General features: G+C 37.6%; 1 protein-coding gene across 1 annotated transcript in view; it reads right to left on the bottom strand.

Annotated features, from left to right (window-relative positions):
* The window catches only part of PLXDC2 (plexin domain containing 2), a 434,538-nt gene that overhangs the window by 99,690 nt on the left and 310,621 nt on the right, over positions 1-24,227 (bottom strand). Inside the window, exons 6-7 of the mRNA XM_002750087.8 lie at positions 21,983-22,101; positions 3,919-4,018 (exon numbers count right to left, since the gene is read on the bottom strand). Coding sequence (XP_002750133.1) covers positions 3,919-4,018; positions 21,983-22,101 — 219 coding nt within the window. The remainder of the gene's footprint in view (positions 1-3,918; positions 4,019-21,982; positions 22,102-24,227) is intronic.

Raw genomic sequence — 24,227 nt, 5'->3', positions numbered from 1 at the left:
AACATTTATCGCTATTTCTCAGTAGAACATTTCTAGGTAATTCAAATTTTCCTCTTTGGGTTTCCTGTTAATTTGTAAATCACTCAGAATTATAATGTGCTATCCTTCTAATCATAATAAGTATAGTTTTATGTTCTTATTTCTGAAATGAACAACCAAAGTCAGTGCTGTACTTAGATCTGTTTTTCATAGCTGTACCTGTGGATACTGAATTAGCTGATCTCTGGTTCTTTCTGTTTCTAAAGTTTTACAAATACATTTCAAGAAAAACAGTGATTTAGAGACATACAGATGGACAGACAGACAGACACAAGTCTTATTAAGAGACATAAAATAACACACAACGACAGAGTCAGAAAGAATTGGAGTACCAGAGACACACTGTCAATGTGTTTCTTAGCGGAAATCAGTGGTTCCACTCTGACGGGCACCGGGGCTTCGCAGTGACATCTAAGTCAGTATCACTGTTTTTTAAAGTGATAATGATGATGGACAAAAACAGTAATCTTAAGTACAAGTATATCACTTACTCTCTGCCAGGAGTGCATGCTGTAGACACACTGCATTTTAGGTACTAAGATGTTCACTTCATATAGAAAAAAATTATGTAAGTTACATAAAATGTTTAACATTTCATGACCAATAATCAAATAATGGTATTCCTTATACTTTCTTTACTTGTAATTTCCACCTTTTTTTTTTTTTTAACATAAGCCTGTTTTACCATAGACTTTTTTCTCTCTTTTTGATGGACAAAAATATTTCTCTTGTAAACTCAGAAGGATTTATGCCTGAATTGTCTGTGATAGTTACTATCAGCTCACCTGATCCTTTTTGAAAGAAAAAAGCTACTTTAATTAATTATGCTTGATAGTTAGATTAAAGTTATTGAAATACATTGAAACTATTTGGAGGTTTTTAAAAACTGAAAAACAAGTGTTTTTTTGTTGATGTTAGGAAGAATGAATGGGGAGACATTTTAATAATAAATAAATTAAAATTGCTTTATGAACTTTTGAATGCTTTACCAAATCTGATAACAAGGGTACAGTAATGGTGATCTACTGGGAAAAACTATTTTCCAGGCTTGAGCTCACATTCCCATATTTCCATGGCTACATGAAGCCAAAGGTTCTACACCCTATGTAACCAAAATGATTAAAAGAATAGAAAATTGATCTTATGAGAACAAGGTTCTATGTAACACACCTTGGAATACAGAAGAATGAAACTACTCATTACTTAGGATAGTGATCAGTTGTTCCCTAAATCTTCTTGTGGTGTGGGGAGGGGAAGGTAACAGAGGCAAAGTATTTAAATTTCCTACAAAGACAATTCTTAACAGTGAGTGTAGCTAACTAAGGGAACTGAATTTTGAAAAAAAACTTACATTGGTCTAAATTCTGATTGTTGAATAAGTAACACAGATCTGTACGAATCAACTTCTTTCTCACAAAAGAAATACATTTGTATAACTTGCACTGTGCTAATCTTGGGTTATCCTAATCTCTGGCATAAAGATGTGCTTTTTGTTAGCTGAGAATACAATGCAACCATTTATCTCTTTTATACAGAATCTCATGTAGCAGACATAGTTATGCTTTATAAATGTGAAATATACTTTTAAGGAGATACAATTTTTTGTTTCCAGATGATTTTTAAGTAGAACATAGCCATTCTAATTTTCTTGCATAAATATGGTCCTGTCTAACAGCAGCAATGGCAGAACTAGAGACCCAAATATTCCATTCCTTCCTGGTTAATTTTCTCAGGATGGAACAGTAAGGATAACAGGACATGTGACTGCTATTCCAGTATGCAAATTGTCTGAGGGAAGCTTTTCTCTGAACTCTAAGCTTGAGTTATTTTAGATAACTGCTGAGTCCCAAACTTCAGACATAATCTGGTCTGAAAATTCATATGAATTTCGCCAATTTATTCAATGAGATTTATATTTGAAAATATTTTCCCTGCAACACATAATAGTTATCCTTTTATAGCATAACAAGGGATGCACAATTACCCTTTAGGGCCCTGATAGCTAACTACAATTTTATCATAGGGAATATACCAACATAATACTTGCATATTAAAATACATTTGTAAAAAATTATATTTTGGTTGGTCTTTTTCTTCAAGCAATAATATATCAGAACAACAATATGGACTGAAAGCCCTGCTGAGCAAGCTGCAAATAAATTTTTTTTTCAGCAATAAAAAAGGAACCAAGAAATAAACTAAAACTAGTATGTCCTTTTACTCGTGCAATAATTGACTCAAGCCATGCTTGATTTAAGAACTCTGAAAGAAAGAATGTAAGAACAGCCGTCCTCAAACAGAAGCCAACTTCAGCTGTCCCAGGGTTTGGCCTCTTATTTAAGACCTTGTCAGGATGCCTTTATGATACCTACACATACTAATACATCCTTGCTTTGTTCACAGTACAATTTAGTTTCCAGAAAATCTGCTTTATCAATTCCCTTGAATATTGCCTCCCACAAATTCTCAGCTAACAAGGAGAAAGCCAATGTTCTTCACCAAGCAGAACCATCATGTATGAATGCCATTCAGTTGTAAGATATCTTACAGTGGTAAGATAACCCTTATAATGTTTCTGCTAATCCATTGCTTTAAAACGTATAGCTTCCCATCCAATTGCTGTCTATATTTGAGAGTTGACATAATTGAGTAGAATCACCTCAAGTCATGACCAAAGAGCATGTGCACGTGATAAATTACCACTCTAATGAAATAAAAGAAGAAAAAGAACTTTGAACAGAAAAGAAAAATGAACTCATCCTGAGATATATTTTCTTATCTCCCATTTCTTTAAATACGAATACAGGACACAAACACCGCCCCCAACCCTAACTCCAGGTACTACCACAGCAAAGCATCTCTCAGGACTGCTTTTGGATTAAAGACGCAAAAACCAGAAGCTTTCAACAGAGGCCTCTTTGGAGGATCAGAATGGCTAATGCAGTTAGCACTCTAGTTTCTAATATAACAAGCAGTTGTCCAGAGCAACACATCCCTTTGTATTCTACAAAATGTAAACTAGACTAGATGGGCAAACATTATTTAAAGAGAATACATAGCTTCTCTGGTGGTAGGTAGAGCTCCACCCAGATTTTTATTTACCTAAATTTGTACTTTTTCTTTTATCTTCCTTTAGACTCTCAAACAGTTTTACACAAATACATTAAATGTAAGATAGCACAAAGCTGTGGTTTTGCTCAGAAACTTCAGATAAATATATATGAAAAGTCATATGCCTATCAATTGAATAATTTGTCACTGTTCTATGTCATTCTTATTAATAAAAGAACTTACTCTGCTTAGCCAAGCGAACTATCCCAAAGAATCTAGCTGGGCACAGTGGCTCAGGCCTGTAATCCCAGCACTTTGGGAGACCTAGGAAAGAGGACCACTTGAGCTAGGGGGTTCTAGACCAGGCTGGGCAACTTAGCAAGACCTCATTTATTCTAATAATAATAATTTAAAAAATTAGCTGAGCATGGTGGTGCATGCCTGTGGTCCCAGCTACTAAGGATGCTGAGGTAGGAGGATCATTTGAACCTGAAAGGTCAAGGCTGCAGTGAGCTGTGACTGCACCACTGCACTCCAGCCTGGGTGACAGAGTAAAACCCCAAATCAAAAGAAAGAAAAAAGAAACAAGAAAAAACATCCAAAACTACACATTCTTGGCTTGGCTATTTAATTTCTCTTCACCTGAGTTAGTTCAAGGATGACAGAGACAGTCCAACAGGAGTTATAAACCAAACAAGAGAACTAACAAGCATCAATCAGCTAATCAATTAGCTTTTCTTTTTCTTCAGGTACATCTGCTTCAGATCGATCTCCTTTCAATTTACCCCACAGAGGCTCACTCATTGCGACTGCCCTTCTTCTACTTACTGGGAATTTGTTGGATCCTGTGAACGACGACAAATGCATCGGACAGTCCGACTTTCACTGGGTGATTGGTTGAACTTATCTGTGTGACCAAGACGGGAATCTGGAAAAGAAAAAGCAGGTTGCTGCATGTTAGATCTGAATTTCATACAGGGAGGAAAGGCAGTAAGATCTTCTTGTTTCATAGACAAAACCACGGGAAGGAGATAAAAGACTAGAGAGGGAGCCAAAAGTATTAGGAAAAAGAGACATAGGAAACCAAAAAATAACATCAGTTTAGTGTTACTGAATGAATAGAAGAATCAAGAGAGTTCCTGGTTCTGGAGATGGCTATTTGATGTTGAAAGCAACAGATTCTCAGTGAACCTAACTGATGTTAGATGCTGCAATCTTATCACACATACAGGCACATCATGAATGTATTTAGTGTTGCCTATAATTTTGGAAACAGAAATTCTCATCTTACTCTGTTTTCCCAAAAAAACTTGATTGTATATTTGTTTTTATAGTTTTAGAAAATCCTTGTTTATAAGCAGTCTTATAGATATAAAACCTAGAGAAAAACAAAAAAAATGCATGGCTAAATATACATTTGCCAATATCATCGTTGATTAATATCTAATTAAATTTGGCAACAATTTCACCATTCTGGTTAAAACTATGAAAAACTTCTAAGTTCTTCCGGGTCATCTCAAGGTCACAGTTCTTAAATTTGAATCTAAATGAATCCACAGTCTGAATATGATAGACATTTCTAATATTTACAATTTAAAAAGTAGGATAAATTGAGAATATATGAAAAACTATATATGTTACAAATGATATGAACTCTTATATTTTTCCAGATTCAGAAAAAATTCACTGGAGATATGATTACTGTCTTTATTATCAGTTTTATAGAGACAAAAATGGGAATGAGACCATCTTCAATAAATAAAGAAACAGGAAAGTAAAAGAAAAGAATCAATGCACCAAAAATATCTTAAGGCAGAATAAACAGATTTGGGGCTATCTATGGGTAATTCATTAAATAATATGTTAAATCAGATATTGCTGATTGACGGAGTATCATTCTGTTGCCCAGGCTGGAGTGCAGTGGTGGAATCATAGCTCACTGCAACCTCGACCTCCAGGGCTCAAGAGATCCTCCTGCCTTAGCCTCCTGACTAGCTGGCTATTTTATTTTTATTTATTTATTTTTTGCAGAGACAGGGTCTCACTATGTTGCCCAGGCTGCAAAATCAACTCCTTTTTGACTAACAATGCAGAGATGATATAGGTGTGTAGATGTATGTATGAAAAGCCATTTAAAAGTATAGCCAGTATTGGGCAAATTAGCACAAGAATAAAGCTGTTATCGTCACGATCGCCTATTTTATGGAAGACTCTATAAGGATATGAAGTGCCCAAGTAAGTGAATATATGGACTAAAAAGATGTCAAAACACCAAAGCTCTAAAAACTTTGACTACAGGAAGCTATTTTGTTATCCTGTCTACAAATTGATATTCATCCTCAAAATGTCTCATGAGTCCTGTAAGCTGGGAATGTCAGGAAGCCAAACTGAAAAAAAAAAAAAAACCTCTCAACTACAGAAGTTTGTTTTTTTGTTTTGTTTTGTTTTGTTTGTTTTTAACAATGTAGCTTCATTATTTTCAAGTGTCTATAATGGTTGCCTTCTTAAGATTAAAGTAAAGCTAAATTTTAACTGGGCCTCTGTATGATCTGTATTGAATCACACATCTCTGGTGAATTGGTTTTACAATTACATTCTCTTCAAAGGATGGAAAGAAGAAGCTTTCACACCAGTTAAAATATGCTTCTATTTCGATTTCTACAAGCATTCACGAACACATTTTTTAACAACAGTATAATTTTTGTTCCATATTACAGGATAGAGACAGGTTTATTATTTGGTATACATGTTTCTATAACTGAGATGTTGAGGCAAAGCAAGCATAGAAGCAGACAGTGGTTGCAATGAGTGCACAAAATGAAGGCAGGAGAAGAGGTCAGGAGCAAGCAAAGTGGAGCAGAACACACTGGCCTTTGGGAGGAGCATCAAAGACCGAAACGGCTCGCTTCTCCACTCTGGGGTATCTTTCTCCAGCACACAGGAACCCCCACACCATCTCTTAAACATGAGCTTTTTACATCTGTCTCTAAAGCAGGGAGACAACAGCATGCTGCTTAATAGTTAATGGAATTCTATTTTCTCTGTCTGTTCTGGCCTGAAAACATCACCAAAACATTCATTTGTTTCCATTACAGGCCCAGCTATCTATCCAATAGGCAGCAGAGTATCTCAGCAAGGGTTTGATTGTATAGTATGTGTTCCAAGGTGTGAATCATATGTCTATCAAAGTTCAGCTGGAAAAGAAGCACTCCAAACTCATTTTTGCTTCCTTGCTAATCTCTAATATGATGTTTAGTAATTTAAGATAAAAAACAGCAACAACAAAATCCCACAATATACTCCAAGCTTTCTGTTTTACCCATTCTTATTTGCCTGTAACCCTTAACTTTCTCCTTCGTTCTCCTCAAGTATCTGACCTGGATTCAGTGTTATCAATAGTGAATCTAATTTTTAAGAGTCATAATCTCTTTTACTATTATCAGAATAATAACCTGTAGCCCCAGTTACCTGGGAGGCTGAGGCAGGAGAGTCACTTGAGCCCAGGAATTGGAGGCTGCAGTGAACTATGATAGTGCCATTGCACTCCAGCCTGAATGACAGAACAAGACTCTGTCTCTAAAACACACACACACACACACACACACACACACCAAAATATTAATGCTAAGTTGTCTGTAAACTACACTTGAATAGAAGAAGGGCTTTCAGTTAAATTTGACAATGTAAAAATTCATTTGCTTTCCGGACTATCACTAACAATTGGCACAATTATTTCAGTCCTTTTTTAGCGTACAGCTCCTGAACTCTTTCCTCTGCTGGCTACTGAGCAATGCATCTAACAGCATGAAAGTCAGGGTAAGCTATCATCAAACAATCAATTCCTAACACGCCTCCTGCCCTCATCTCCACAATCATATTCTGTAGAAAATCTGGAAGCAGTCAACTAACAGCATGAAGGTGATAAGCAACATCCACCTTCGCTTTAAAACAGGGGTTCCAAATTTCCTTTCTTCATAAGCTACTGTGTGCCTCAGGTAAGAAAGAAGAAATTCCTGAGGGAGAAATTGCAGGGTGCACACAATGAGTGAATTTTTCAGCAAATATCTGTGGTGGAAATGCAAGGCAAGCGCTTCCAGGGCTTTCTGAGCCCTCAAGAAGAAAATGCATTTTTACTTGAAATGTTTTAATATTTAAATGTTGGCAACGTATCTGTTTTGCAAACATATATGTACACATAAACTGTTAAAAATATACATAGAGTAAAACGTGTGCCCTTTGATTTAAAGACTGCTCACATTGAATTGACACATGAAGAGTCTGAGTGTCTTAAAAAACAGTGATGCAGCATGCTCACTTGAAGCTTGCACCATTGGACTCAAGACAGTCCACACTCTGGTGTGGACTTTACTTGGGACAACAGCTGGATAAGGAAACTTACTTAAACGTGGCTTGGGAATTTAACATTAAGAGAAAAGAAAGGAAGTTAAGGAAAATCTACACCCTGGGTTTGGGGAGACACAGGGAATGTACCAGGCCTTTAACGTCAGGGACAAAAGCATTCTTTTGTCATGGAACATCGGAGCAAGAAGACCATATGTGGGCAAGGGTACCCACCATGTGAAAGAAACCTCTGACGGCCACATCAGGGATAAAGGGCGGTCAAGCCTGGAAGGAGGAAGTGAAGAAAAAGCACCTAGAATGGTCACATAAATCGCCCAAGGAAAATGTAACCGACATTGCCAGAGCCCACACTAGAACAAGCTTTTAATTCTAAAATTATTTCCTTTGAGGGTGCTGGGCACAGTGGCTCATGCCTGTAATCCCAACACTTTGGGAGGCTGAGCCAGGCAGACCACTAGAGATCAGAAGTTAGAGACCAGCCTAGCCTGTCCAATGTGGTGAAACCCCATCTCTACTAAAAATGCAAAAAATTAGCTGGGCATGGTGGTGCGTGCCTGTAGTCCCAGCTCCTCAGGAGGCTGAGGCAGGAGAACCACTCGAACTTAGAAGGCAGTGGTTGCAATGAGCTGAGATTGTGCCACTGTACTCCAGCCTGGGCAAGAGAGTGAGATTCTGTCTTAAAAAAAGAAAAGTAAATAAAATAAAATAATTTCCTCTGGGACACTGATCTTGCTACCTGGCTACTATATTTATTTATTTTTACTCACTGCATTTGCTATCAGAACATTATAAAGGGAGAATAATTCAACTTACCATTTTCTTAGACTAGGGAAAGTAAACAAAAAATGAAAACGTCAGGCGCTTTTATATGTGAGATAGCTAAAAAATAAAATATCTCTACAAACGCAAATGAATTAGATCCCAAATAAAGCTGTGTAATAAAATTTTAATACTTTAGGTGTTTAAAATACAGGGAAGAGCTATGATATAAAATACCAGTCTCTATATTTTTCTAAGAATTATTTCTTGAAAGTTGTTTTTCATTAGCATTTTATTCCACCTGGTTTTCTCATCCTTGTATTAGATATGTATGTACATGTATATTATTCTTTTCTGCACACACATTTATCAAGTGTCTTGGATGTAGATACTATATTCACACATCAAATATTCTCACACATGCAGCAATAGTTATAGAAGGAAATCACTTTATATCTAAATGGTGGTGGTCTCAATGTTGCATTCTTTTTGGCCTTCTCTGACTTTCTTGAAATTCTTGAATTTCCTGTAAATTCTACAAGCTCAGTCAGTGTTCATCTTTTAATACTTTCAGACTGCTAACCATGAGTGAAGGGTCATTACAGTTTAAATAAAAGAAATAATCTTCAAAAAAATTTTAAAAATGCATTAAGAGCCCCATTGAAACCTACAACTAATTAACAATGGTGATTTATTAACTATGCATTCTTCCACAGAAGCAGCAAATGTTACACCAAGGAACATTAGGTTTAAATACTTAAATGGCAGAATAGATTAAAAAGTGCTTTTACTAATAAACAGTAAAGTTCCTCTGCATTGACCTCTTCTAAAATTTGCTGCTGAAGGAAATGGTATTCAACCAAGAAAATGGATAGAACAGGCTAACTCCTGGGCTGAGCCTGCCTCTTCTGTGATTTTTCCCCTGTTGCCATCTAGTAGAATTATACGACATTTTTATTTGAATTGCAGCGTCCTAACCTAGTGACCATCCTTATCCCTCATATAAGCTACTGAAAAAAAACCCCAAATTTGCAATTGACATGGAAAGAGTCACATCCATCTATAGTTTGTGTGTAGAGTGATTACAAATGTCATGTATATCGAGAGAGTAGAGATAAAAACAAGTCAGAGAAACTGCAACTTCTAAAACGTAAGAGGATTCTAGGATAGACAATATCAAGGACAGTAAAGACCCTTATTTAAAATCTCCAGCATTTTTGAAATACACTTCTTTTTTTTTAAGACAGAGTTTCACTCTTGTTGCCCAGGATGGAGTACAATGGCACAATCTTGGCTCACTGCAACCTCTGCCTCCTGGGTTCAAGCAATTCTCCTGCCTCATCCACCTGAGTAGCTGGAATTACAGGTGTGCGCCACCATGCCCGGCTAATTTTTTTGTATTATTAGCAAAGATGGTTTCTCCATGTTGGTCAGGCTGGTCTCGAACTCTCGACCTCAGGTGATCGCCCGCCTGGGCCTCCTAAAGAGCTGGGATTACAGGAGTGAGACACTGCTCACAGCCTTTTTTTTTTTTTTTTTGAGACATTGTCGCATTCTGTTGCCCAGGCTAAAACCCAGTGGCCCGACTTGGCTCACTACAACTTCTGCCTCCTGGGTTCAGCGATTCTCCTGCCTTAGCCTCCTCAGTAGCTAGGATTATAGGCATGCACTACCACATCCAGCTAATTTTTGTATTTTTAGTAGAGCCTGTTGGCCAGGCTGGTCTCCAACTCCTGACCTCAGGTGATCTGCCCGCCTCAGCCTCCCAAAGTGCTGGGATCACAAGCGTGAGCCACCACCACACCCAGCCATTGGAATAAAATATTTTTTTTCCTGAGAATTATTAGTTTTCTTGTTACACTATCAATAGACCAGAAATTTTAGGGCCATATCTATTATAATCAAGCAAAAAGTCTTCAGTATTGGCAACTTGTCATGAAGAAGCTGAGATTTAGGGACATAGCTGATTACTAACAGAATAGTAAAATGGGAGTTTAATCGCCAAATTCCATTAAGGTCTCTGGGTATTTCAGGTTCCTTTTCTGTAAATGACAAAAGTAGCGCTACTCATGATTTTTGTAAGAATTATATGTAATTTATTGTAAATGCTTAGGTCAGTGCCTGGCACATGTGAACAGCTCAAGAAATGCTAGATTTTATTAAATTTGGACGTTATTGTTAAATGTGAATGTGACTTTCACTTCTGGTTATGGCAGACAAGATTAAGATAATTCTACTACTTAAATCAGGCAGAAAATGTGAATAAAATGTGGAAAGTATCCACTGAAAACTTCAGATAGTTACCAAGGAGCAAGGTCTTGAAAAGCCAAAATCCCAAACAGAGGAAATTGCAGAAGTAAACCCAACACCAGTTTCCCCATCAAAGCATTTGCCAATTTACAAGTAAGTGTTAAGGGAGTGAGAAGGTCTCATTGACTTAGCCCAGAGAGGTTAAGTTGACTGCCTTCTTACACACTTTCTTTTCAATACATGACCGAATGGTTCACTCATTTTGATATCCTTGACGGTCTTTCCTGGCTAGTCATTTTCATTCCATAGCTTAGCACATCACGATATATCAATCATATCATAGCCATTTGTGATCACAGGTAAGAATGATTTGCCTTTCCACACAGCCTTTGGGCTGTCTCATGGAGCTGAAGAAAAATATATGCATTCAGGGCCACTAAGGAAAAGGTCCATGGTAAATATCCAAATCTTTAGTGGAGCTCCCTGAAGGACTAGAAGAATAAGGTCTTACCAGAAATATTCTGGCCTTCATAAGGACTGATGCTCAATTATGAATGGGCCTAGCTGTACAGTATTAAAGTGATCTGTCATGTACTAACAGCCAAAAAATAAAGTAAACTGTTTTGTAGGAAGGAAACATTATCAATCCTAAAAGTACTTTGGTACATTGTAAACAATGTCCAATATTTTATTTAAAAAAAAATCACCTAGCATTCAAAGAAACATGCCAATGAATGAAAATCTAGAGGAAATAGAAGGAAAACAGGTGATGGAGACAGACCCACAGTTCATTTCGATATTGGAGCTACTAGTCACAAACTTTAAAATAATCGTTATAGGTATAGTGGAGAAAATAGATGATATAGTTAATTTCATCAGGTAATTCAATCTATCTAAAAAACAACTGCATATTCTAAAATTGAAAAACGCATTATAATGAACAGAGGAAGAACTTTAAAAAATATTATTCTTTTTGTATTTTGGCTGAATTCTAAGAAAACTCTATCTTTGAAGTTAATTAAAATATGCAGCTGTGTAACAATAAGGGCCCATAGCTTAAAACAGAACTTCAAATCTTTGGTTGCACAATACAAAGCTATAACCTCAGGAAAAATAACTTAATTATTTAAAGGAATCCATGCCTTCACATTTCCTCTCTACAATATGATTATAGAAAACAACAGGATCTTGGTGAAGAAACATTGAATATTATGAGCAGATCTGTATTCACTCTTATTTTAAGCAGCAGTCGTACTTCCCCATTTCAATCCCATTATAAGTAAGATTGTTATAAATGTAAATGTATTTTCTTATTTATTAATCATTCATCATTTAGCTTGCACTGCAAAAATTATGCTATTGAAGAAATGACAATATTTGCAGAATGAAAGGATTGGAGGTCATGTATGCGCTTCACATGATTAGCACATTGAAATACTGAGAAAAATTGCATGAAGGCATTGAAAATAATATTTTTTAACTAAATTTATTCAATCCATTACTAATTTTAATGTAAAATGTAATTATAATTGTAATTTATAATTTTAAAACAAATCCTAAAATGGTGGTGGGCTTCATGTAAATCAGAATTTTTCTTCTTATTCACATAAAATATAATGAAACAACACAAAGCTGGTGTTAGCTTTTTAGAAGAAACTTATTACAGAAAGAATTACACTTACATCCCTGTCTATAATTCAGTAAGGTTAGCTTGGACAGGAACAGAAAATTTTACTCCTTGTAATCATATGTTCTTAGAATTTGGTTAGCTCTACAAATGAAGTAGAAATACCTCTTCTGACTATACTTGCAATTGTGTAATATAAAAAAAATCTAATAAGAAAGATTCTTAAAGAGCAAATATTAAGAAATACTTATTAGAAAAACAAATGAGACATAGATTTGTGAATTGTTATACATAATCTCTTTAGGCAGGAAAAATGGTTGAGCTGTCTTTGGATCATCAAATTAAAGTTTTTGACTCTGGATTTGTCCTTAACTAGCTCTGTGACCTCAAGTATGTCATTTAATCTCTCTGACTCAGCTTGCTCAGCTATAAAATGAAGATAATCATGTATGATCTATTTCCATAATTAAGTCATAAACATTTATCGAACAGCTTCTATGTACCACTGCTATTGTAAAATGCTTAGGATGTGAAGGCTATAGGAAATTGTGAAGAATTGAACACTGTAATGCATGTGAAAGTACTTTGTAAATGATAATACATTATGCAAGCTACTATTTTATGGTATCATATAATCAGAAATATTTTTCTAGCAGTGTGAGGAGCTAGCTCTCACCCAAATGCAAGGGTACTCTTGACAAATTTTACAAATAACAATTTGCTTTAGAAAATAAAATATATATGAGAGGACTCAAGATGGCTCTATGAGAACAACCCAGGATTGGAGCTCTCGTTGTGTCCACGGAGAGGTGAGTCTGAGCTGCATTTCCAGACTGATCTTTGTTGCCCACGGAACGGGGAAATTCCCAAGTGAAGTGGAGACGTGGGACGCCAGGCAGAACCTCCGCCTGGCGAAGCCGGCAGCCGGGGTGGTGGCAGCCGGCCCTACCCAGCGCTCCCCACAGGGCGCGCTTGTCCGGGTGCCCCGTTGAACCGGCAACCGGAGACGTGAGAGGGCTGGACTTGAGACTGAGCTAGACTTGGACAGTGGGCCAGCCCAGGGGATTGCAGGAACAGAGCGTTAGGATTGGCCCAGTGGGACGAACAAAACCGCGATTTCAAACAAGCCCCGTGCAGACAGCCCGAGACGCTCTGAGGGGGAGGGGCATCCACCATTACCGAGGCAACCCATCCCAACTGAGATACACGCCCATTGCTGACTCAGCCTGCCGTTGACAAGGCAACCTGCTACAACAGAGAGACTCCGCCGCAGGGTGTGGCAGAGAACACAGCAGAACAGCAGAGCCAGGGCGAGCCTCACAACAGCAGGGCGGAGCCTCGGCAGCCAAACAGTGGCTAGTCTGCGTCCTAGCTGGGCAGGACCTCAACGGACATCCAAAAATAAAGCCCAAACCCCTCAACACAGAGCATTTGAGGGAAAAAAAAAGAGTTTTTTTAATGAGCTCTGTTGCAGCAGAATCAAACATAGCAGCCTAAAAGCCCTGAATGAACAACAGAGCTCACAGCTCAGCAATTATGCCCGTATAAAGTACAAACTGTCTCCTCAAGCAGCTCCCTGACCCCTCTATATCCAAAAGACTGACAATAGGCAGGCATCATCCTGGGACAAAGATAGCAGAAAAAGAAACTGGTAGCATCCCTCGCTGTGCCACAGCTGCTAGAGGTGCACCCCAGACAAGCAGGGTCTGGAGCGGACCTCAGCAGTCGTACAGCGAAGGGGCTAGACTGGTAGAAGGAAAACCAAGCAACAGAAATACTTCATCATCAACATTCTGGGTGTCCACTCAGAGACCCAATCGAAAAGTCAGCAACTACGCAGACGACCAGCGGACAAATCCACAAAGATGGGAAGAAACCAGCGCAAAAAGGAGGAAAACACCCGAAACCAGAACACCTCGCCTCCTAGAAAGGACCAAAACTCCTCACCAGCAAGGGAACAAAGCTGGACGGAGAATGACTGTGACGAAATGACGGAATTAGACTTCAGAAGATGGATAATGAGAAACTTTTGTGAGCTAAAATATCATGTATTAAATCAATGCAAAGAAACTAAGAACCTTGAAAAAAGATTTGAAAAAAGATTCGAGGAAATGATAACAAGAATGGATAACTTAGAGAGGAATATGAATGAATTAAAGGAGCTGAAAAACACGATACGAGAACTTCGCGAAGCAAGCACAAGTTTCAATAGCCGAATTGACCAAACAGAATAAAGAATATCTGAAGTCAAAGACCAACTCAATGAAATAAAACGAGAAACCAAGATTAGAGAAAAAAGCGCAAAAAGGAATGAACAAAGTCTCCAAGAAATGTGGGACTATGTGAAAAGACCTAACCTACGTTTGATAGGTGTACCAGAAGGGGACAAAGAGAATGAATCCAAGCTGGAAAATACTCTTCAGGACATCATCCAGGAAAATTTCCCCCACCTAGCAAGACAGGCCAACACTCAATTGCAGGAAATACAGAGAACACCACAAAGATATTCCGCAAGAAGAGCAACCCCAAGGCACATAATCATCAGATTCAACAAGGTTGAAATAAAGGAGAAAATACTAAGGGCAGCCAGAGAGAAAGGTCGGGTCACCCACAAAGGGAAGCCCATCAGACTCACAGCAGATCTCTCGGCAGAAACACTACAAGCCAGAAGAGAGTGGGGGCCAATATTCAACATTCTTAAAGAAAAGAACTTTCAACCCAGAATTTCATATCCGCCAAACTGAGCTTCAGAAGTGAAGGAAAAATAAAATCCTTTGCGAACAAGCAAGTACTCAGAGATTTTGTCACCACCAGGCCTGCTTTACAAGAGCTCCTAAAAGAGGCACTACACATAGAAAGGATCAACCAGTACCAGCCATTCCAAAATCACACTGAATGCTAAAACAACTAACAGGCAAAACAGCCACTTAGCATCAAAATGGCAGTATCAAATTCACACATAACAATATTAACCCTAAATGTAAATGAACTAAATGCACCAATCAAAAGACACAGACTGGCAAATTGGATAAAAATCCAAAACCCATCAGTGTGCTGTATACAGGAAACCCATCTCACATGCAAGGATACACAAAGGCTCAAAATAAAGGGATGGAGGAAGATTTACCAAGCTAATGGAAAGCAAAAAAAAGCAGGAGTTGCAATTCTCATCTCTGATAAAATAGACTTTAAAGCAACAAAGATCAAAAGAGACAAAGAAGGCCATTACATAATGGTAAAAGGATCGATACAACAAGAAGAGCTAACGATCCTAAACATATATGGACCCAATGCAGGAGCACCCAGATACATAAGGCAAGTTCTTAATGACTTACAAAAGGACTTAGACTCCCACACAATAATAGTGGGAGACTTTAACACTCCACTGTCAATACTAGACAGATCAACCAGACAGAAAATCAACAAGTATATCCAGGGCTTGAACTCAGACCTGGAGCAAGCAAACCTGACAGACATTTACAGAACTCTCCACCCCAAATCCACAGAATACACATTCTTCTCAGCACCACATCACACCTACTCTAAAATTGACCACATAATTGGAAGTAAAGCACTGCTCAACAAATGTAAAACAACTGAAATCATAACAAACAGCCTCTCAGACCATAGTGCAATCAAGTTAGAACTCAGAATTCAGAAACCAATCCAGAACCGCACAGCTTCATGGAAACTGAACAACTGGCTCTTGAATGTTGACTGGGTAAACAATGAAATGAAGGCAGAAATAAAGAAGTTCTTCGAAACCAATGAGAACGAAGACACAACGTGCCAGAACCTCTGGGACACATTTAAAGCAGTCTCTAGAGGAAAGTATATAGCAATAAGTGCCCATATGAGGAGAATGGAGAGATCCAAAATTGACACCCTATCGTCAAAATTGAAAGAGCTAGAGGAGCAAGATCAAAAAAACTCAAAACCCAGCAGAAGACAAGAAATTACTAAGATCAGAGCTGAGCTGAAGGAGATTGAGACACGAAAAACCCTTCAAAAAATCAATAAATCCAAGAGCTGGTTTTTTGAAAAGATCAACAAAATAGACAGACCACTAGCCAGATTGATTAAAAATAAAAGACAGAACAATAGATGCAATAGATGCAATAAAAAATGATAAAGGGAAAATCACCACAGATTCCACAGAAATTCAAACCATCATCAGAGAATATTACAAACAACTCTATGCGCATAAACTAGTAAACCTGGAAGAAATAGATAAATTCCTGGACTCCTGTGTCCTCCCAAGCCTAAACCAGGAGGAAGCTGAAACTATGAATAGACCAATAACAAGGTCTGAAGTTGAGGCAGCAATTAAGAGCCTACCACACAAAAAAAGCCCAGGTCCAGACGGGTTCACAGCCGAATTCTACCAGACACACAAGGAGGAGCTGGTACCATACCTTCTAAAACTATTTCAAACAATCCAAAAAGAGGGAATCCTTCCCAAATCATTTTATGAGACCAACATCATTCTGATACCAAAACCTGGCAGAGACCCAACGAGAAAAGAAAACTTCAGGCCAATATCCATGATGAACATAGATGCAAAAATCTTCAATAAAATATTGGCAAGCCGATTGCAACAGCAAATCAAAAAACTTATTCACCATGATCAAGTAGGATTCATCCCGGGGATGCAAGGCTGGTTCAACATACGCAAGTCTATCAACGTAATTCACCACATAAACAGAACCAAAAACAAAAACCACATGATTATCTCAATTGACGCAGAGAAGGCATTTGACAAAATTCAACAGCCCTTTATGCTAAAAACCCTCAATAAACTCGGTATCGATGGAACGTATCTCAAAGTCATAAAAGCTATTTATGACAAACCAACAGCCAATATCATACTGAATGGGCAAAAACTGGAAGCATTCCCTTTGAAATCTGGCACTAGACAAGGATGCCCTCTGTCACCACTCCTATTCAATATAGTACTGGAAGTTCTAGCCAGAGCAATCAGGCAAGAAAAAGAAATAAAGGGTATTCAAATAGGAAAGGTGGAAGCCAAATTGTCTCTATTTGCAGACGACATGATAGTATACCTAGAAGACCCCATTGCCTCAGCCCAAAAACTCCTGAAACTGATAAGCAACTTCAGCAAAGTCTCAGGATATAAAATCAATGTGCAAAAATCACAAGCATTCCTATATGCCAATAACAGACTTAAAGAAAGCCAAATCAAGAACGAACTGCCATTCGCAATTGCTACAAAAAGAATAAAATACCTTGGAATACAACTCACAAGGAATGTAAGGGACCTCTTCAAGGAGAACTACAAACCACTGCTCAACAAAATCAGAGAGGACACAAACAGATGGAGAAACATTCCATGTTCATGGTTAGGAAGAATTAATATCGTGAAAATGGCTATACTGCCCAAAGTAATCTACAGAATCAACGCTATCCCCATCAAGCTACCATTGACTTTCTTCACAGAACTGGAAAAAACCACCATGAACTTCATATGGAACCAAAAGAGAGCCCGCATAGCCAAGTCAATTCTAAGCAAAAAGAACACAGCGGGGGGCATCACACTACCAGATTTCAAACTATACTACAAGGCTACAGTAATCAAAACACCATGGTACTGGTACCAAAACAGAGATATAGACCAATGGAACAAAACAGAGGCACCGGAGGCAACACAACATACATACAACTATACAATCTTTGATAAACCTGACAAAAACAAGCAATGGGGCAAGGATTCCATGTTTAACAAATGGTGTTGGGAAAACTGGCTAGCCATGTGCAGAAAGCAGAAACTGGACCCCTTCCTGACACCTTACACTAAAATCAACTCCAGATGGATTAAAGACTTAAACATAAGACCTGGCACCATAAAAACCCTAGAAGGAAATCTAGGCAAAACTATCCAGGACATAGGAGTAGGCAAGGACTTCATGAACAAAACACCAAAAGCATTGGCAACAAAAGCCAAAATAGACAAATGGGACCTAATGAAACTCCACAGCTTCTGCACGGCAAAAGAAACAGTCACTAGAGTGGATCGGCAACCAACAGAATGGGAAAAAATTTTCGCAGTCTACCCATCTGACAAAGGGCTGATATCCAGAATTTACAAAGAACTCAAACAGATTTACAGGAAAAAAACAAACAAGCCCATTCAAAAGTGGGCAAAGGATATGAACAGATACTTTACGAAAGAAGACATATATGAGGCCAACAATCATATGAAAAAATGTTCATCGTCACTGGTCATCAGAGAGATGCAAATCAAAACCACATTGAGATACCATCTCACGCCAGTTAGAATGGCGATCATTAAAAAATCTGGAGACAACAGATGCTGGAGAGGATGTGGAGAAAAAGGAACACTTTTACACTGTTGGTGGGAGTGTAAATTAGTTCAACCATTGTGGAAGACAGTGTGGCGATTCCTCAAGGCCTTAGAAATAGAAATTCCATTTGACCCAGCAATCCCATTACTGGGTATATATCCAAAAGACTATAAATCGTTCTACTATAAGGACACATGTACACGAATGTTCATTGCAGCACTGTTTACAATAGCAAAGACCTGGAATCAACCAAAATGCCCACTGATGATAGACTGGATTGGAAAAATGTGGCACATATACACCATGGAATATTATGCAGCAATCAGAAATGATGAGTTTGTGTCGTTTGTAGGGACATGGATGAATCTGGAGAACATCATCCTCAGCAAACTGACACAAGAACAGAAAATGAAACACCGCATATTCTCACTCATAGGTGGGTGATGAAAAAAGAGAACACATGGACACAGAAAGGGGAGTACTAAACACTGGGGTCTATTGCGGGGAAAAGGGGAGGGCCAGTGGGAGGGGGAGGTGGGGAGGGATAGCCTGGGGAGAAATGCCAAATGTGGGTGAAGGGGAGAAGAAAAGCAAAGCCCACTGCCATGTGTGTACCTTTGCAACTGTCTTGCATGCTCTGCTCATGTACCCCAAAACCTAAAATCCAATAAAAAATTAAAAAAGAAAAGAAAAGAAAATATATAACAGCTATCGAGAAGAAAAAAGTGGTAGACTAGAAAAGTAGAAACTGCTTTCTATCTAGGACATAAAAAGAACAGAAAGGCAAATAATAAAGTAAAAATGACTTATATGAACTCCAAGTGCAGAGGGAAGACATTCTTCAGGACTAGAGCCTGGGAATATCAAGAAAGCATGAAATTTGCCCGTCATCTTGAAATTCCCCATGGCAAAACAGGAAAACCAGAGTGGAACATTTTTCTTTGATAAAAATGAAGAAAAGAGAAGGCCTTTAAAAATACCAACCTAGAAGAAAGAACAGGAAGAATCAACTGGTACTCTGCAATGTGAGATATCCTTTGAGAACAGTATAAAAAGATGACAATTTTGATAATAATGACTGGCAAGAAAAACCACAATAAGGACACAAAGCTCTGTTTTGACAAAGCCTCCAGTTGATGAGACCTGAGACTCCAGACTTACTGACTTTGTGTCTTTCCAGAAACTTGACCACCGCTGGTTGAAACCATTGAAAACTAACATTGTAAAACGTCACTGTGCAGTTCCAGCAATATACTAGATCGCAATGAAAACTAGAAATGAATGAACCCTTTTGAGAAATATTCCCTCAGCTTCCAGGGAGTGTGACATAAAAATATGGTGGGCTCTGATATAAAAACATAGCCCTGTTTTTGTCTCTTTGGGGAATCACCACACTGCTTTCCACAAGGCTGAACTAATTGACACTCCCACCAGCAGTGTATAAGCATTCCCTTTTCTCTACAACCTCACCAGTAAAACTACGTTCAGCCCAGAAATCCTATTACTGAATATATAACCAAAAGAATATAAATCCATGTAACCAAATACCACCTGTTTCCACAAAACCTATTGAAATAAAAAAATGAGTAGAGCAAAGAGAATTTTTAGGGCAGGGAAGATTCTGTATGACACTATAATGATGGATGCATGACATTACACATCCTTAAAACCCTTAGAAAGTACAGCATCAAGAGGGAACGCTAACGTTATCTAAGAACATTAAGTGATACTGATGTGTCAATGTAGGTTTATCTGTTGCAACAAATGTACTACTCTGAAGGGGCCTGTTGATGATGGGGGAGGATGTTCAGCAGGGGAAGAAGAGCATGTTTAACCTCTGTGTATTCTCTGCATCATTTTGCTGTGAATCTAAAGCTACTCTAAATTAGTCTGTTCATTAAAAAATAAACAAACATATCATCCTGCCACAAAGACACATGCATGTGTATGTCAACTGCAGTGCTATTTATAATAGCAAGGACATAGAATCAACCAAAATGCCCACCAATGATAGACTGGATAAAGAAAATCAGGTACACATACCCCATGGAATACAAGGAGTCATACACCAAATGAGATAATGTCCTCTGCAGGGACATGGATGGAGCTGGAGGTCATTATCCTTAGAAAACTAATGCAAGAATGGAAAACCCAATGGCACATGTTATCACTTTTAAGTGGGAGCTAAATGATGAAAACACATGGTACAAAGAAGGGAACAACACACACTGAGGTCTACTTGAGGGTGGGGGGTGGGGGAGGGAGTGGATAAGAAAAAGTAACTGGTGGGTTGTGGTCTTAGTATCCGCATGAGAAAATAATCTGTACAACAAAACCCCGTGACATGAGTTTCCCTATATAACAAATCTTCACATGTACTTCTGAACCTCAAAAAAAAGTTTTTTTTAAAAAAATCCATAAGCTTGGATAAAGAAATACAGCAGAAGAACATATCCTATAATTATATCCTATTTACACAATGGCTCTCAAGTAAATGAAAAATTCCATTAAAATGTTTTAAAGGAATAGAAACAGCTGACATGGTTATAGGATTTTTTTTAAAGTTGGCCTATTTAATTGTAATTAAATTACGTTTCACTTTTTTGGAATAGATGGATTTCAGATTTGACCAAAGTGTATTCTTTCCCTTTTATAATCTGGGATTCATTTCTCAAGGAAAAAGCAATCCTTCAGTTGAAAGCAAGGTATTGAGTCTTTATTATTATAAATACCCTTTAACCTATAGGTTAATAATGCTCATTATTATTTCTCATGGTCCAGGTTTCTCTCCTAATTAGACACCATATAAAACATTACATCTGCAGTTCTTGGAATTTTATTCCTATATTCTTTGTCTCACAGACCTTAATTACTTTGTCAAAAGAGTTGGAAATCACACACACAATTATTCTAGTCTAAATATTCTGTAAATTTAAGGCTACAATTCAGTAAATGTTAGTTGTTTACTTTGTTAATTTGTTAAAATGAAACAAACCATAAGTTTAAACTCCCTTGTTCTTTCTATCACTTAGTTCTCTAATTAATCTTTCTTGTCCTGTTTCAATAAACATTAGCCAAAGAGATTGTAAGCTCAGCTGTCCTGGAACTCTCTCAGTACTGGGTCATTAAGCCATATAAGTTTTCATGCCTACAAATGCTTTTGAAATTAGAACCAAAATATATCACAGTAATTAACAAAGTGAAAAAAACCTAACAAAATATTTAAATATAAACATTTAGATTTAGATGAGAAATCCCTCCAAATTGGATTTTATTTTTCTTAGAGACATTTCACTCTAACACCACTAGCATATAATTACTGAATAATTTTATGAAATTGATGGGTCCTTATGCCAACAATATCAGAATACAAAACAAAAAGCTAACAATCAATGAACCTAGAAAATTAAAACTAACTCAAATATTTTTTATGAAGCAAAAGAAACCAAGAGGCAAGAAAATGATTTGAGGTTCATGACTAAAAAATGTCTCTTCCTTGACACTTGGAGCAATGTCAAGACAGCAGTCAAGAACAAGGGGAAGGGAAAGAATTTATCAATACATCACTTACTTCTTTGTATCCGAAGATGATGCGTCCATCCATGAGCAGGGTTGCCTGGAACGTGAAGCTTCCCAGGTTATAATTATCCTGGAGATGTACGTGGTCCCACTGGACCACAAGTGCTGTGCCTATAAACCCATTTAAAAAAAGAAGAAATGCAATGAGAAAAACATGCCAATCAATTCCGATGGGAGATTTCACAAAAAAAGTTATTGCCTTTGGACTTCAAATCTGGTAGTTGTACGATTTCAATTTTATGTGGTTAATCAAAGTCTGTTACTGAAATAGCATTTGGGATTTTTTTTAAGGACTGACTATTCTCTAAATATTTAGTAAAATATAACCTCATACTTAGGTTAATACTGAGCTATCGCAGTGTGGGGGAATTTTGCCTTAGGAATTTTATTAATGTTAATGGGTACTGTCTGCTTAAATTTCTATAAGCCAGTTTCAAAATGCAGCCCAAGTGGATTGAATGAACTTCAAATACATTTGACAAATGCTGAGAGAGAAAGAAACACATTTAAAAAGTTAGGACCACATACAAAAGACCTGCAAACGTCTTTTTCATACTTAGAAATATACTTTTCCACATTGAAGGCGTTCCTTGAACACTAATGGGAATTTTCTCCTTGGGTTCACAACGTTTGTATTTCTGTCTTTGTTGTGTTTCTTCCACGAGGCTGCAAGCAGCTCAAAGGACCTTGGGCTAAGATTTTTGAAACCCCCTTGAAGCACACTAGGATGAAACTCCAGTGCTGTACATTATATTCTGACTCACTCAGTCAGTGTTTACTATGAACAATTAACATGAAATAAAAACTGAAACATAGTTTAATAGTCACCAGTGAGAATTCATATTTTTGTTTTAACTGACATTGTGTAGTCTCTTTTTAAAAAAAAAAAAAAGAAATGAGCTGCTAAGACTTCTTCACTCTAAATATTAGATTTTTCTGTTCGGCTTAAAAAAATATTGTTGCCCAAAAAAGTTGTGTTGAAAATGAAAATCATAGAACTAAAAGAGCAAATTTTATATCCCAGCAATAAATAGCTGATAGATTTAAAAATTACAATTGCATGGAAGAATTAATTTTCAGTTAACTGCCTGGTGCTATTAGTAATATCTCTTGAGCTAGTTGACAACTTTAAATAGACACGTTATTTCAAATATTTTGAAAGCCCTATTGTAAGTCTTTAAAGAATGTTGAAGTATAGAAATGGACTTCTTTTGAGGCAAAACTTTAAATGTTTTTTAAAGAAAGAATTGAACTTGACCTTGGTGCTTTTAGTCATTATTACTGCTTTGAGTGAAGACCACCCAGGTTTCCTTCCATGGGCATCTCTCTATCTATATTGTCCTTTTGGAAAGAAAAAGATAAGGGGAGGGGAGTGGAGGGGAGGGAAAGGGGAAAAGGGAGAAAGGGGGAGAAAGAGGTAGAAAGAAGGAGAGGAGGGGAGGGGAGGGGTGAGGGGAGGAAGGGGAAGGAGAAGGGAGGGGAGGGGAATGGAGTGGAAGGGAGGGGAGCAGAGGGGAGAGGAGGAGAGGGGAGGGCAAGAAGACAATAGCCCGGAAACTTCCCATGATTTTATAAGTATAGGGATTTTCTAATTGTGAGATGTCTCCTTTTTCCTTCACACATGTCTACAACCCCCAAGCTCTAGTCTCTTTACTATTCTCTAGTTACTTTTTATTCCTGAAAGATACATTTATATTTTAACCTTTATCTTCAAGTGCATTTTTTCCCACTATGCCATTATGAACATTCTTTGATTCATTAACTGAATAATTTATTGAGGGCCTAATGAGAGCCAGACATTAGGGATTCAGTAGTGAACCAGACAGATATCATACATAAATAAATGAAAATGCCGGTCCGGAACACGCACTGACCAACTACAACTGTCCTTTCAACACACCACAGTTGAAAACATTCACAGACAACAACGTAGCCTAGAAATGCTGACAAAAGAAGAAACAGTTGGCATGAATGAATAAAAATATGTGGATACTAGTCTGTATTATCTAGTTTCTATCACACTCCGGTGATGCAGTAAAAACAATGAGCCAGAGGGCAGAAGACTTAGACTCGCACTCTGTCTCTGTAAAACTTTCTGTGTGAACTTGGACACAATTAGTCTGCATGAACCCATTTCCTCTCCTATAACACGGAAAGTATAATTTCTGCCTGCAAGCGATTTCCGCATTAAATACAAGAAAATATACTTATCCTTGATTATTTATGAAAAAGAGAGG

Source organism: Callithrix jacchus, chromosome 7 (genome assembly GCF_049354715.1).
Source record: "Callithrix jacchus isolate 240 chromosome 7, calJac240_pri, whole genome shotgun sequence".
Lineage (NCBI taxonomy): Eukaryota > Metazoa > Chordata > Mammalia > Primates > Cebidae > Callithrix > Callithrix jacchus.
Note: the sequence above shows the minus strand (reverse complement) of the source record. Positions and strands in the feature narration are given on the sequence as shown.